This window comes from Dermacentor andersoni, chromosome 9 (assembly GCF_023375885.2).
Source record: "Dermacentor andersoni chromosome 9, qqDerAnde1_hic_scaffold, whole genome shotgun sequence".
NCBI classification, from domain to species: domain Eukaryota; kingdom Metazoa; phylum Arthropoda; class Arachnida; order Ixodida; family Ixodidae; genus Dermacentor; species Dermacentor andersoni.
The window spans coordinates 6268189-6282448 of record NC_092822.1 but is presented as its reverse complement, the minus strand read 5'-3'; the positions used below and the strand labels follow the sequence as shown (position 1 = coordinate 6282448).

Genomic DNA, 14260 nt, shown 5'->3' with positions numbered 1-14260 from the left:
TATCGTTCAGGCATTCAAGCAGTGCCAGTGAAGTGAATAAAGTATCTTAAAACACAATAATTATCGAGATGACGGAGACAGGAAAAGACATCAGCAGATAAAGCAACGAACTAGCAAGTCCAACAAAATTCAACAAGGTTTCATTTTAGGATAGACACTAGTGTGTGTCTGTGTTTATCGTACTTAAATAACTTGAAAAATGTATTCTTAAGCAAGGCGACAAGACAGGACAGCTCTCGTAAGATAATCGAATTTAAATACATTATAAAGTAAAATATTAATTGGTCATAACGGCTGCAGTAAAATAAGATGTGTTTTTTGATAGGAAAGGTTGATAAATAATATTTGGTATGACATTTAGTCTATAAATAGAGAAATGTATTCTCACTCATTTTCTTTCGAAAGTGCTAAAATTAATATGCTATGTCACACATTCATGAAGATGCATATTGTTGTAATGAATTCTTGAAGGACGAAAATTTGCAGAAACACAATGCGATGTCGACGTCGATATCCGCGACGCCAATGTGATCAAAAGAAGAGGCTGTGTCCTTGAAATTACAAGCGCGCCTTCATCATTCTGAGCCGCAACGCTAATCACTAGCAACTGGCCCCAACAGATGAATGCGAGAATGTTTCCATAACATACATGTTTTACAAGCTAGATTAAGTGGTAGTAGCGTGTAGGATCAGTACGCGATAATTTTTTTTACTATTTCGCTCCCTTAGTCACACACGTACTCCCAAGCTCAATTATTCACCCGAATCCACTGTTCTTTATTTTTCGTGATTGTGAGTTGTACGTTTCCCGAAAGCGTTACACCCCTTTGTGCAAATATAAAGACCATAAATTAAGCAACAGCTGGCTTGGCCCAGCAACTTTTCCTTTGTATTATTTTAGTTGTGAAACCTCGGCTCGTGGCCTCAGCTTGGTAACGCTTAAAAGCCAGTCGCGGTCTGCTCCGCGTGAGCAGTAACGCCCAGCGCTTCTGTGATGGCACCGGATGCACATTTTCGCTCCTGCATTGGGTGGGTGGTTTCCGCTAGTTGCTTCGTGCGGCAAGCTGATTGTGGCACAGCTCTTTCTGCAGACTTTGTCCGGCTAAAGAAAATAGCGCACCGCTTAGGAAAGTCATATTCCCATCTTAAATTTATGATCATGACCGTCTTTGGGAAAAAGGTTAACTAAACGAACGACTGCGTAAGCAGCTTCAGTTACAAAAGACGCATCGCATATGGACGTACTTTTTTTCCTACTGCCTCTGACCAAAATGCAAAAAATTCACCCCTGAGCCAACGGCACTTTTCTTCCGGCATGTGGGTGTGCTGACTAGAAATATGGTATTTCACCTTACGAGCATGCTGACGTCAGAAGCGATCCCGATTCCAGTTGGATCACTACAATTAACGTCGTGAATGACATGACATGGAAATCCACGTATCATGATCATGAAAATAGAAGTTGAATGTGCCTATCAAGTCATCATCAGCAGCAGCAGAGTTGTCGTCATAATCATAGTCATCATCATCCGAGTCAGCTTCACTTCAGGACGATGGCCTCTATGAGAGACCTCCAATTGTCCCTTTCAAGGCTACGCCAAAGAGCACATTTTATGAGAAACTTCTTTCATACTATCACTCCATATAATAATTTCCCGCTATTTTAATTTTATAGTAAGGTAAATGGGTTTTATTGCTATGTTTGGGATTGCACGCTCATTGTATCATAGTACGTGGAAAGAACGTTCAAATAATGCGTTTCAGAAGCTCCTAGGTCAAACGGGTTTCTTGGTGGTATTAAGAGTCAAAAGGTATCAAATTTGACTTCCATTCCAAAACACCTGAAAGCTTTACTTGGCCTGTGACAAAACTTTTCCCTCGATGACTCTTTGACATCATTAGGACTGTAGAGACGCAGCTTCTAGAAAAAGACCGCGCTGTTAACACTTCTCTACGCGTTTAACCTCGTCACCACCAGCCTTTCCCCGTCACGACCTGCTTTCCCCTTTGCCGAGCCAACCGTCCCAGACCGCGACTGCTACATTTTATCTTGACTTTATTTCCTCATTGCTGGCACAGCCCAGAGTGACGTACTCCTGACCACACGCCGAAGCTTTCACCTCGGTTCGCAGGTTCTTGGCGATAACCTTCGTCATCGGAGCATGCACGATCCCTGTGCTGTCCTGGACTCCCAGTCCTGAGGAAATCAACGCCGCCGCCGAGAGGGCCAGAGAGTTCCTCAGGGAGAAGCGACACAGCGACCTACGCAGAACCAGGAGAGACACGGGAGGTAACGCAGTCCACTCGTCGTTTCTGAATTTAAGCATGCCAGCCGAAATTGAGGAAGAATGCAAAAGAGTGTTGTGGAAATATTGTACCTGTGCTCGAGGGCCTAGCAAAGGGCGTAAACAAAAATGATATTAACGTTCTTCCCACCTCGATACGGTTTTTCATTTCACAGGCGAAAGTGTTGGAGGGGTATCTGATTAACTATTTCGTGAGCAGTACTTCCTTCAGCCTACGATATGTTAGTCGTTTTTGCTCACATGCTATTGCTCATCTAACTGTAGCATGTGATGATTTATGGCGGCTGCGCACGCTTTTCTTTTATCGTAGAGTAATTGCTTGCAATAATAATAAGCGTTTAAGAAACCGCTACATAACGTTACCAAAAACGATACTCCATACTCGGCGTAAAGTTTTCTTTCTTTATTATTTATTTACCAAAGTACCCACAGCACCTTCAATAGGTATCACAGGGGGGGGGGGGGGGTGCAATAAAAAAATTTACTAACTAACTTATCACGGATATTAAAGAGCATTTCGCAGTGAGTTTTTGCCAAACTCAGTGCGGGTCCACGCCTCTAGACAGCTCGGACTTTGCGCGAAGCCCTCACCTTCCTTGCAGAAGGCAACTGAAAAGGGGATCTATTCAATACCAGTTGTATTACACAATTTTTTATGCGGCGAGCTGTGACAACATAGAAACCTGGGTGGACGAATATTCAAAATTTTGAATACAAATTAAAGGTATTTGCTTTTCCATTGGTGAGTTGCTATTCCATAATTCAGCGTTCCGAATCTTGTCGAATACTCGTTCCCTTCAAATGTGCGAGAAACCGCCACTCGGGCTGCTTACTCCACTGCACTGAAGCCGCGATTGCCGCACGGAGGCACGAGTTCCCGAGCAGGCGCATGGAGCAACCAACATCTGCATAAACTTGTTTCTCGCTTATGGCAAATCAGTTTACCACTTGAACAATCTCACTGTGTTTGTACCTCTTTAAAGAATTGGCGGTGCATCCATCTTCTATATATGATTGGTGACTTTAATGCTAATAAAATCTATGATATGTTGCTGGTTAATTGTCTATGATACATTTTATATAGCGATTATTATGAAAGGCGGCCCATACAAATGGTAGATACACTGGTGGGCGTCAAAGTGGTTCACTGAATTTCCACTGACCCAAGTTGGTTCCATGGTTTTGAATCCGGTTGGCCAAGCACGGCAGCCAGATGCTCTGCCCCCATCACCAAGGACGACACAGCGTTCCATATTGGCAGAAAAGAGGCTAAGAGCGGACATACATAGATACGTGGACACATACCTCAAGCTGGGTCAAGTTCTTGAAGAATGCTGATAGCATTAAAACACGTGTGGTGTGGCGATGCTCCCCAACTCTGGATTTTAATGCCATTAGAATCATTTGTCCAATCAGGTACTTTGACTCTATCTATCCAGCCTCTTACGCCGATCCGGGTCACCAAAATTGCCTACTAGCTTGGGTCGCTAAGTTTGTGTCGTGATGCCTTCGAAGTCGTTCCATCACCGTCCTTCCAGCTTCACATCTCACCGTGCTGTCGTCGTACCGTTCCCCTCGGGCCGTCACACGCTGTCGTCGTTTCACCATCGTCCTCACGCCGCCGCTGTGTTGACGTCATTCCTTCGTCATCCCATCATCGTGACTGCCTCGTCGCCATGCCGTCACGTCACAACCGATCCTGGCTACGTCACAGCAGAGTGGCCGGAGTCCGTGTATGCCGAAGCAATGGAAATCGCACCATGACCACTACATATTGTAAATAAAGATGTCTTCAGCAATATGGTGCATCGCTAAGTTGCTTGAATGCTAATGGCATTCACGTCGACAGTCATCTTGAGGCGAGTGCTGACGAAATGTATTTTCTCTCTCTCTTTCGTGGTATTTATCACAGTAAGGTATAATACGGTGTGTCGCTACATTGCTTAAATGCTAATCGAATCAACGCTGACATGAATCGTGGGATGGGAACTGCCATAAATAAATGTTTTTTAATGCGAAGGAGACAGTCCGAATCTTTTGTCGCTGCTTCACTGCTACAGGAAAAATAACCTAGGAACTTCCACCATCGAGGAACTCGTCTGCACTTAACATACGGTGGTCTTCTTTCGGGTGGGGTCCCGACTCTTGGATTCAACTGCAAGGATGTTTGCTTTGCCGTCCAAGGATCGCTTATTGAGTCCAACTGACTGCCCTGTTAAATCTGCATCTCTTTTCTGCTTGGAGAAGCTGTAGTTCCTGAGAAAATATTGTCGAACTTCAGGAAAGGGCCGAAGTGCAGCATGGAAACTTCACTGGAAGCGCATGAATGGCTGACCCTGAACCCGGAGCCTGGCCAAACAAGCGGAGCCAGAGGACCAGGAAAGGCGTTTATTGGATGGCGGTGGCAGCCTGACCAACACAGTCAAGAAGCCTAAAGGACCGACAAAGCGGAATGATCCAACGTCAGGTATCGTCTGGTTTTTGAGACAGAACGACCTTATTCTGCTACAGCAGGATAAAGAAGGAGCGTTCGTCGCAATGCCGTCGGGGCTCTTTCACGAGAAGGCGACGACTGCTGTCAGAAACAACTTCAAACCTATGCCAGCAAAAGCAGCAAAGATAAAGGTGAAGGCTGTTTCCATGTGCAGGGAGATGGAACTGCACAAACTGGCTACCTCAGTCAACAAAAGCAAAAGTGATGGCCCGATCGTGCGTTTTTACGGCCAAGACGCACAAGGAGGACATCCCCCTCCGGTCTATCGGGAGTGAAAGAGAAACTTGGCAGAACTTGAATGTAAGCAAGTTTTTGCAGAAGTGTTTGTCACACCTAGAAGTGAGCGACCCGTTTGAAACGAAAAACTTTTAATCTGTTACTAAGTTCATACAGTCGAATGACGACATTGGTCATGCTTTGTCCATTGACATAGAATATTTGTTTTATTCGGTACCTCACGTTTAATTGCTTCAGGCTGTTAGAAAATGTATTGAAGTTAATGGCTAAGTGTCTTTTCAGAATTCTGGTGGGTTGAGTGTTGGTTTGTTTTCAGCGTTGCTTGAGTTTTACCTCAAATCTACCTTCGTCCAGTTCGATGAAGAATTTTATGTGCAGAAAGCGGGCATATGCATAGGTTCCTGTGTTGCTCCTATCTTGTGCAATATTTTTTGTCGGAATTTGACAGAGCGGTGAACGAAGGGATCGACCATAACCAGGTTGTTACTGTGTTTCGTTATGTTGACGATTTTCTTCTGCTTTTAAAAAGACGAAGCAGCTCGAGGTATGACGACACCATCGCAGGTGTGCTGCACATCTTTTAGCGCCTTGGCAAAGGGTTGAGTTTTACTCATGAACTAACAAATGATAATAATATCCCGTTTTAAGACAACGCTATAACCTTCTATGACAACCGTGTGCGCTGGGAATATAATAACCCAAGGTCCCAAAATAAATTGTTGCCTTACGATTCAGCTCATTGGAAAACAGTGAAGCGGGATATAGCCACCCAGGGCATGAAGTCAGCCTTTAAGAGGTCATGCGCACATGAAATTCAGCAAAGCTTCGACAAACAGATTGTAAGGTTAGAAGAAGCTGGTTTCCAGCAATCTAATTTTAGCAGTAGCAGAAGCAATGCTTGAGAAGATTAAAGCGGAAAACAATATTAGTGAAGCTGCAAGGGAACGCAAAGATAAAAAAAAACGTAAATTTGTGCCTTATGTTGCCAAGACTTCCCACAATTTAATAAAGGTTGTGAAACGATAAGTTGAGGTGGCGTTTTCGGCTCCTGGCAAGCTTGCTGGATTATGCTCGCGCATAGGAAGAAGCACGAATAGGTCCTAGGGGAGCAGAGCAAAGCACACCAATTCGTACGTAGATTGCAGTGTTGGGGTAGTCTATCAGATTCCTGTGTCATGCGGAAAAGTCTACGTAGGCCAAACAGGAAGGTGCGTGAATATACGCATGCGTGATGATGAATTGTCTATTAAGAATAAAGCGTTGGATACCTTCCTACTCATTGCTTGGCATTCCCGTGTAAGCCATTCCTGAAAGAAGTTAAGATATTGTGCCGGTGCCGAGATAGGCGAGCGAGAGAGTTACGCCAGGCGTATCATATTAGAAAGAAGGAAGATGATTGTGTGAACCTCCGCGTTTATCTGTACAGCAATGAGATGAGGTTTATTGATGAACGCAGTTAGGTTCCGTGTTTCTTGAACAAAGTTTTTGGGTGATTATGGTTTCTCCGCGCACGCGCAGTGGTGTATTTTTGAGAGGTACTTATATGTGGTCTTTGTGGAATGAAGATTAGTTGCAAGTCTGCGCCTGACTTTTTGTGCTCTCTTTGTGCGGTCGTTTGTTTGCGCAGTTATAACACTGCTTGCTTTTCTCTTCTTTCAACTTTTCAATTCTTGATTACTGACCTTACAGTCGTTATCAATTTAACATGTAATTTTGTCTTTCTATGTCGCTTACTCTATATCGCTTCTGAAAATTTATTTGTCTTTACAACTTGGAATATTTCGCCAATTATATGCCAATGCCAGATAGCGGGTGTGGGCCACATGTTTGCAGGATAACAACAACAACGACTACAACGGCTGGCATTCACAACGCCCTTCACACGTTGGCGACCTAATACGTCGCACAACGTGGCGCTCCCAACTCCAGACACCTCTGCACCCACAAGTTGTTGCCAAAGTGCTGGGTGGGAAGCCCGACCATCTGACTTATCAAGCTGGACGATGGCTTTTTGTTCCATGTCATCACGTCACAGTATCATCAACCTGGTACATATGTTTCCTCCCGTTTTGTGCTGTGATGTTCCGACTCCCAGGTCACCGGCATATGATGCGCGCTTTGGGCCTTCTTGCTTGCCTTAACCAAGCAGACAGTTCCACATCAATTACTCGTTGCCGCTAATTCAAGGCTCTGCGCAGCTTCGTAGGACACAACGATGCCGCCTCCGCAGCATTGCCAAGTCCTCCTGGCACTCTCTATCCACCCCCTCATTTGGGCTTTCTGCCGCAGTCTTTCATCCGGTTTACCAATTGTTTCTACGGCGGAGCCTGCACGACGCCAGTCAGCCCAGACTGTGCCCCGGTCCCATCCTTGCCACATTTACTGCCTCCTGCAGCTTCACCTACTGTACCACAATCATCTGATGTCAGTGCAGTGCTCTAATCGCTCACCGTTGAACGCTTGAATCGCCCTGCCAATGTGCTCGCGTGCACGACTCTGGATTTAGACGTACGCGGCACCTCGCACGCAGCGCCGCATGGACAGATCGCATCGACAACCCGCATGCGCGACACAAGGACGCGCCCCCGCTGCACCGGTCTACAGAGCAGTGCCACGACCTCACCCGCGTGCACCACCCTCGTCAGCCACCAAGGCCGACAATCACGGCTCCACTTTGCGTGAATCGGCACAATCCGGCTTCTGCACGGCATGCACGCACCAGACAAGGTGAAATTGCGAGACAGAGCGTAGTCGACAAAGAAATATACGCGCATCATTGGTCCACTACGCAGACCCCCGAGATCCACGCTCGCCGTTTTCGTCGCTGTGTTCGTTCACTCATTGAGGAACGAGGCCTCAAAGGTGCCGTTATGCGTAACATCCGAGCATTCCTCCCCATGGCACTATAAAGCCACGAGGGTGCCTGTTGGCTTTGTGCTGCACCCAAGCTTTATCACAAGCATTTCAAACAACAGCTCGGCCGGCGCGCAGCAGCCAGTTGTTTACCGGTCAGAGTCATTTTACCTCTGGACCCCACGGGTGCCCTACCTGAAAAACAGCAGAAAAGGCGAGTTTCCCGATTCCGCGACACCGCCTACTGCCAGACACCAGCTGTGCACGTAAGCGCTTTTCACACAGCCCACACGCTGCCTTTAGACCCCAGTGCTAAGCCGGTACCTAAAAACTGCCGATGAACAGACAGCCCCATCCACCTGACCTTTAAGCTTCGCGGTAGGACTTTCGTTTAATCAGTGTGGACTTCAAGGACATGATCATGTGCACGATGTTTGGATGCATTCGTGCACGACGTATCTATAATGTACAGCCATCCAAGATTTTAATCATCTGGAGGAAGCCTCGGCTGGCACGACGGTAAGTGCCGTGTCACAGAGCTCAGCAGCACAAGTATAGCCGCGGCAGGAGCGCGCAGCACAGTTCGGTCGGATCGGGAATAATCGTCCCACAGTCCACCTCCGCAGACAGCTTTCGCGCGATCACTTTTCACCTGCAGTGTCGCACGCAGGTGGAGCCAGTGCCCCGGAAAGGTCCAGCGGCTGCCCCTTCGCAGCCCAGCAGCACGGTCACTCTCGCCGAGCAACGAGGGCGGCAGTACAGCACGCAGAGGTGGCCCGGCTGTTCGAGGAAACCACCAGGGAGTTGATGAGGAGGTCAGTTCGATGTCGCCGCACGCATCAAACCAGAATGACAAACGGGCAATCGTAAGTGGAGCCAGGTAAGCCGCCCAGTAGCGGCTAAACAAACACCACTGAGGACCCTCTGCACCAGTCTGTGAGCATATCATATGCAATAAAATTAGGGCTCAAAGATAAAGGCGTGACATATGAGCATAGGTTTTAGAAGATATAAACATACGTTTGGCAATAAAAACACGTATCATATCAACTACTAATCCTACTAAATTGTTTACGTCTATACTAGAGAGAACACAACCGCAACAACGACTGAAATGACACGTTTGCTTATTGATTATTTAGCCAATCTCAATAAAGCTCGGTTGTAGTAAACTGGACGATATATACAAATAAGATCTTTCTTTGATCGCTTTGTACCGCCAGTATGCATAATGTCAGACTCACAGTCTCTCTGGTTTAATAACTCTTTAAAACGACAACGAAAAAAGAAAGGGGGTTTTGGTTACAAAAAAGCCGCAGTTTCGCCCGATAGGTGAAGCATCGATTGCGATAGCAAATTAGAGGATAGTTATACCAAGTATGGATACTAGTTTTGTCAGCCGTATAAAGTTGTAAACATTTAAACATACTAAGTAAATTAACAGGCATGGTGTCATGTCACATGCGCACAAGCAAACGTGAGCACATCTCCCTCGATGACAGCTCCCCGTCAAAACGCTGGATGGAGGAAGCGCGGCAGCAGCAGCGCGCCACGTGACCTTCGCGCTTCGTCTCGTATCAACGCAAACTAAGGCGCGAAAACAGGGCGCACGGCGGACTCGGTCTCCCTTGCAAATGGTTTTCGAGATACAGCGGCCCGGGCGGGCGGGTGCGGCCGCCCGAGTTCTTGCGCGCGACGGGAGACGGCGCGCATCCTCCCCGCCTTCCTCCCTTCGGGGCGCGAGATTGAGCCGCGATCGCCGGCTCACCCTCGAACGCTTTCACTCACACATACAGCATACGGCGCGCGGCGACAATTTTATCAGCCTTGGACTTTATACGGAACTTCACGGCGACGGCGGCGGCGACAGCAGGAATGCACCTGGAGTGTCCATATAATTCCTATTGCAATAAAGTAAGCATGTAGACACAGGTAGAGAGAAATGTGTACCACACACTTACCCTCTGCTCGTATCCGTGTCTGCACCTTTTTATAACATTAATCCTTAGGTGCCAACTAGTTCTACATTGTCGTTCAAAAAGAAGCATCTATTTCATCAAGCAAAACTATAATATAGAAATGACATCCGGTGTACTTACTACCGTACATATCAGCCACGAGTTCAGGCCAAGCAGTCATGTTCTAACGCCCCTGCACACACACATACGTAAATACTGGAATATATTTAACGGCATCGTTACTAGCTACATCCAGTTCACTCATACAGATGACGCCTCTGTGTCTTCGAATCAGTTCTGTGCTGTACCTCAAAACATGTGCACGTCACTTTCTTCAAAAAAAAAAAAAAAACGAGATAGCAGGCCTTGTAGTGGAAATCTAACCGTACCTGGGTGTACTGCGCTGCAACGATTGATCGACCCCACTTCTTGACTAGGTTACTGTTGGCAAACTAATCAGTAACGTGAAACCTTCATCTCCCCGGGTCAGGATTCAATAACTCCAAAAATAATAGGATGTACCGATGAGTGTTCATCTATGATCCTATCCAAGCTTTTCGCGTAGTCATTACGGTGCTCTTGGTATTCTACACTCCGTTGTTCCCAATGAATAAGTTGGCCTTCACATCCCTACTTGAACACATCCCTAGGTACTTTAACACATAGTAACCTTGTGGGGGGGGGGGGGGGGGACTTATTCCGTAAGAGTCCACCTAGTGGACTGTCCATTTCAGCCGCTGCTGATTGGATGCAGCTGTAGGAGCGAGGAGGAGACGAGTGGCCCCAGCCAATCAGCAGCGGCCGAAATGGACAGTCCACTAGGTGGACTCCTACAGAACACCTCCCCTGGTTAAGCTCCCTGCCTCTCTTTTATCATTTCCTCTCTCTCACTTGAATTCGTAATAAACAACACTAATCGTACTCTGCTTTCTGCGGCGAAATTTGTATCTGTTGCATGTTAACTCAATCTAAAACACTCGCTTGTTAAAGGTTGAATTTGCCTCAGTCATTTGGAATCATACTCACATTCACAAATTCATGCTATCGAAAGTGTTCAAAATCGCCCTGGCCATTTTATTATGTCTAACTATTCCTGATTTTCCTGTATCACGTCCAAACAAAACAGGCATTCAATCTTCCTGACTTTAAGCCACGTCGTTAGTGCGCTACGTTATGACCTTTCAGAAAATGTAATATTTTAACAACATTCTTAGAGACCAGCTCCTAACTCATCCTAACTATGCGAACTATAGCTATAGTTCAGACCGAAATTAAGAAGTTGGTTTTCTTTTTGTAGAACAAAGCTATTTCATTATCATTTTATTGCGAGGACAAGACTGGACTAGACCCGCTTTCCTGCTTATGTTGCCACTATTCCGAACATCGCAACTGCAAGACAGCATTAGATAATTTGTTTTGTAACTACGTCAACTCATGCGTATATTTTGGTAAAATCCATTTTATTTTGTAATCTCTTCGGGCCCTGAAAGTAACTAGATAAAATAAGTGCGTAGTGTAGAACATGATGACCTATTTCAGCCGGGAAAAATATGAGTGCTTTTGAATGTTATATTACATCGTGAAATATGAAGCAACTGCACAATCCACTATGGATGTCAAAAATAAGCGAAACGCATTCAAGAAATAGAAACAAGAACTTTCGCAGCGGATAATCGCCGAATGTAGCCATTTTGGCGGAATTAGGTCCCACCGGTCAAGCCTGTTGGGGCAAAAGGGACAGATATTTAGTGAAAGAAGGGCGGCGAGCTTGGCCGGTGTCACTGGCCTGCTACTCTCAGGGACGGGGAGAAAATAAAGCTGCGAACGAGATGATCGCAAGGGTAGTAAAGATACTACGCACCTGCGCCATGTGCAGGGGCCGTTCACTGTGTACGCACTGTCTATGCCACCGGATTGCATTAATTCAGTCGGAGAGCTTTATCCCGACCGGAATTCCGCTCGCACATCGTGCGCAACGTGCAGCTCGCGCCAGCGCGCGCACCGATCCGCCGGCCTTTGTCGGATTGCCTCTCTCTCTTCTTCAGCCGCAGCGGCGAGGAGGCGCGGCAAGACGCCAGTTCTCTGGCTGGCGCGAGCGTTTCTGGAACAGCGCTGGCAGATGCCTGCCCGCAACCAAACCTGGCATGCAATGCCAACAAGAGGTACCGCGAAGCTGACGGCAGCTGCAACAACCTTCGGAACCCGGGATGGGGACGGGCCGGCTCTTGCATGACACGGCTGCTGAGCCCCGCCTACAGCGACGGTAGGTCACACGTGTCAGTTGACACCGCCGCCCAGTTTCTTGCATCACACAACCTTAACAAACTCTTGTCAAAGGTGCTCTATCTAGAATGCGTAGCTCCGTCGCCCATCATCGCCATGGTTCGTCTCGGTTTCGGGATCAAATCCTGGGTGGAGACAAACTTTTGTTTTCTGGAAACCAGGAAGCAAGGCGGTGATCATCGTGATGATGATTTCTGCGACAGAACCACGAAATCTCGATGAAGGGGAGCAGAACTGTGCAGGGACCCTATAACGTAAAACTATTCCAATATGTTTCTATTCCAATTGCCTGACGTCAAATTTGCGTAACCACCGACGCAAGCACCGGGCTGTCATCCACAGGGTTGTCTGTACAGACCAATCAAACACTCTCCTCGTTCATAGGAGGTCACTTTTGTTTGCTTGAAAAACGAATAACATTGCCTACAATGAACGGCTTGTCGTATCTAATTGGCTTACAAGAGGCTAGGAGAACGCTCAAGTGGAGAGGGATCCGCTGGGGCAGAGCCAGTGCACTGAAAATCGATAACCGTATGAAGAGGGTGGAGCCGGCGCCTGCGATTGGTCGGCTTTCCCTTACTTAGCTTGTGGTGGCCGGTCGAAAATCGCGGCGGCATGCAACGGAAGCTTAAGAATGACGCTAAAACTGACCCTCAGCAAAGAAGAGTTGGCAGAATGAGGTGGTAAACGTGCCCAAAGGGCTCGAAAACGTTACACGGCCACGCAAGAAGGTTTATTATACGCAAATACACCCATGCTCTCCGGCAGGTGCGAGTAGCCAGCGTCTCAGCGATCGGCGGCAGCCATCTTTCATTCCTTTCGGAACGGGGCAGCCTGCGGCTATTCCGAAGAAAATTCAGTTTTGTTCGGCATATTAATGCATCTTTATCACGTACACGTCACTTTGACGTGGTGAGTTTGTGCGGTTTTGCGACGTCACGTGACAGGCAGGTGAAGTGGGTGCAGCCCGAAAACTTTTTACCAATAGCCGAAGGCTAATGGCGAAAAGGAGTCGAATCAGAAATAACTGTTTTTCTTTTTTCTGTCAAATCATGCATAATCAGTGTGTACACATCATATCAGATGGGGAGCTATCGCGGTTTTCGTGACGTCGCGTGACAGGTGAAGTGGGGGTGGTCGAAAAATGTTTTTGACCAATCGTGGAGGGCTGATAGCAGAATTGGAATAGAAAAGTTTGGAATAGTTTTACGTAATAGCGCCCCAGATCTTGCAGTGCAAGAAGCTTTTTTTTTGGAATTGTGGCTCATCCCAATATCTCTTGTAAGATCTTGATAAACCACCGTCATCGTCGTCAGGCCGGTCATCACTGTTTGTGTTGGTAAACAAGGCTTCCCTTTCACCGTGAATTTGTACTCTTGAATGAATAAAGAGATAATAAGGGCTAAGTGAAGATTACGTCCAGACAAAACGTTTAAGCAAGCGGATAGATAGGCCGTCTTCACAATGACCGTTCTGGGTTTTTCCCATTTCAGTGACAAGGTGACACCGCCAGCAGTGCCATTCTCATGTGCGCCTACAAGTGCTCCTCCAGATCCTTACGCTAGAATGTCCGGATTATGCGTAAACTACCTGTTCAAAATGTACTTCCCTGACGATAGCCTGCATGTCGACTTTCTTATCTTATATTTACTCATAAACTTCGGCTTCTTATATTTTTCTGGGTATCCACAATGAAAGGCTCCAACACTTTTTTTAGAATGTCTTTAATAGGTTCTTGTTCCTTAATTCTTTTTTTCCTTACTTCTTTCGCACGTGTGAGTCTCTCGCGCTGTATTTTCCAAGACGAGCTTTTTTTTCTCAAGAGGAAGCTTTACTTCGGGCCCAACTCCGACGCCGCCTATTCAAATACTTGTAAAACGAAATAACGCTTTTCTGAGATAACCCCTGCACCGATTTTAACAAAATTTGTTACATTTGAGAAAGAAAGTTAAATTGTAGTGACTGTTGGGAGTGGAATTTCGATTTAGGTCCTGAATTTAGTTGAAAGAATTTTCAAAAATACGAAAGTTCGTAAAAAATAGAAGCACGAAGTTTACAAATGATTAGCTCTCCATCGAAAAGAGATACCGTGCTTCTGTAAACGGCGTCCATTAGATCATTCAAAGCGG

General features: G+C 46.5%; 1 protein-coding gene across 3 annotated transcripts in view; it reads left to right on the top strand.

Moving 5' to 3' along the window:
• Positions 1-14260, top strand: part of LOC126526927 (chorion peroxidase-like) — a 111082-nt gene that overhangs the window by 45729 nt on the left and 51093 nt on the right. For 2 of the 3 annotated variants that reach the window (XM_072284425.1, XM_072284426.1), the window contains exons 2-4: positions 2133-2290; positions 8549-8705; positions 11894-12111. In XM_072284425.1, coding sequence (XP_072140526.1) covers positions 2133-2290; positions 8549-8705; positions 11894-12111 — 533 coding nt within the window. The remainder of the gene's footprint in view (positions 1-2132; positions 2291-8548; positions 8706-11893; positions 12112-14260) is intronic. The other variant, XM_055068444.1, reaches the window with a different exon arrangement.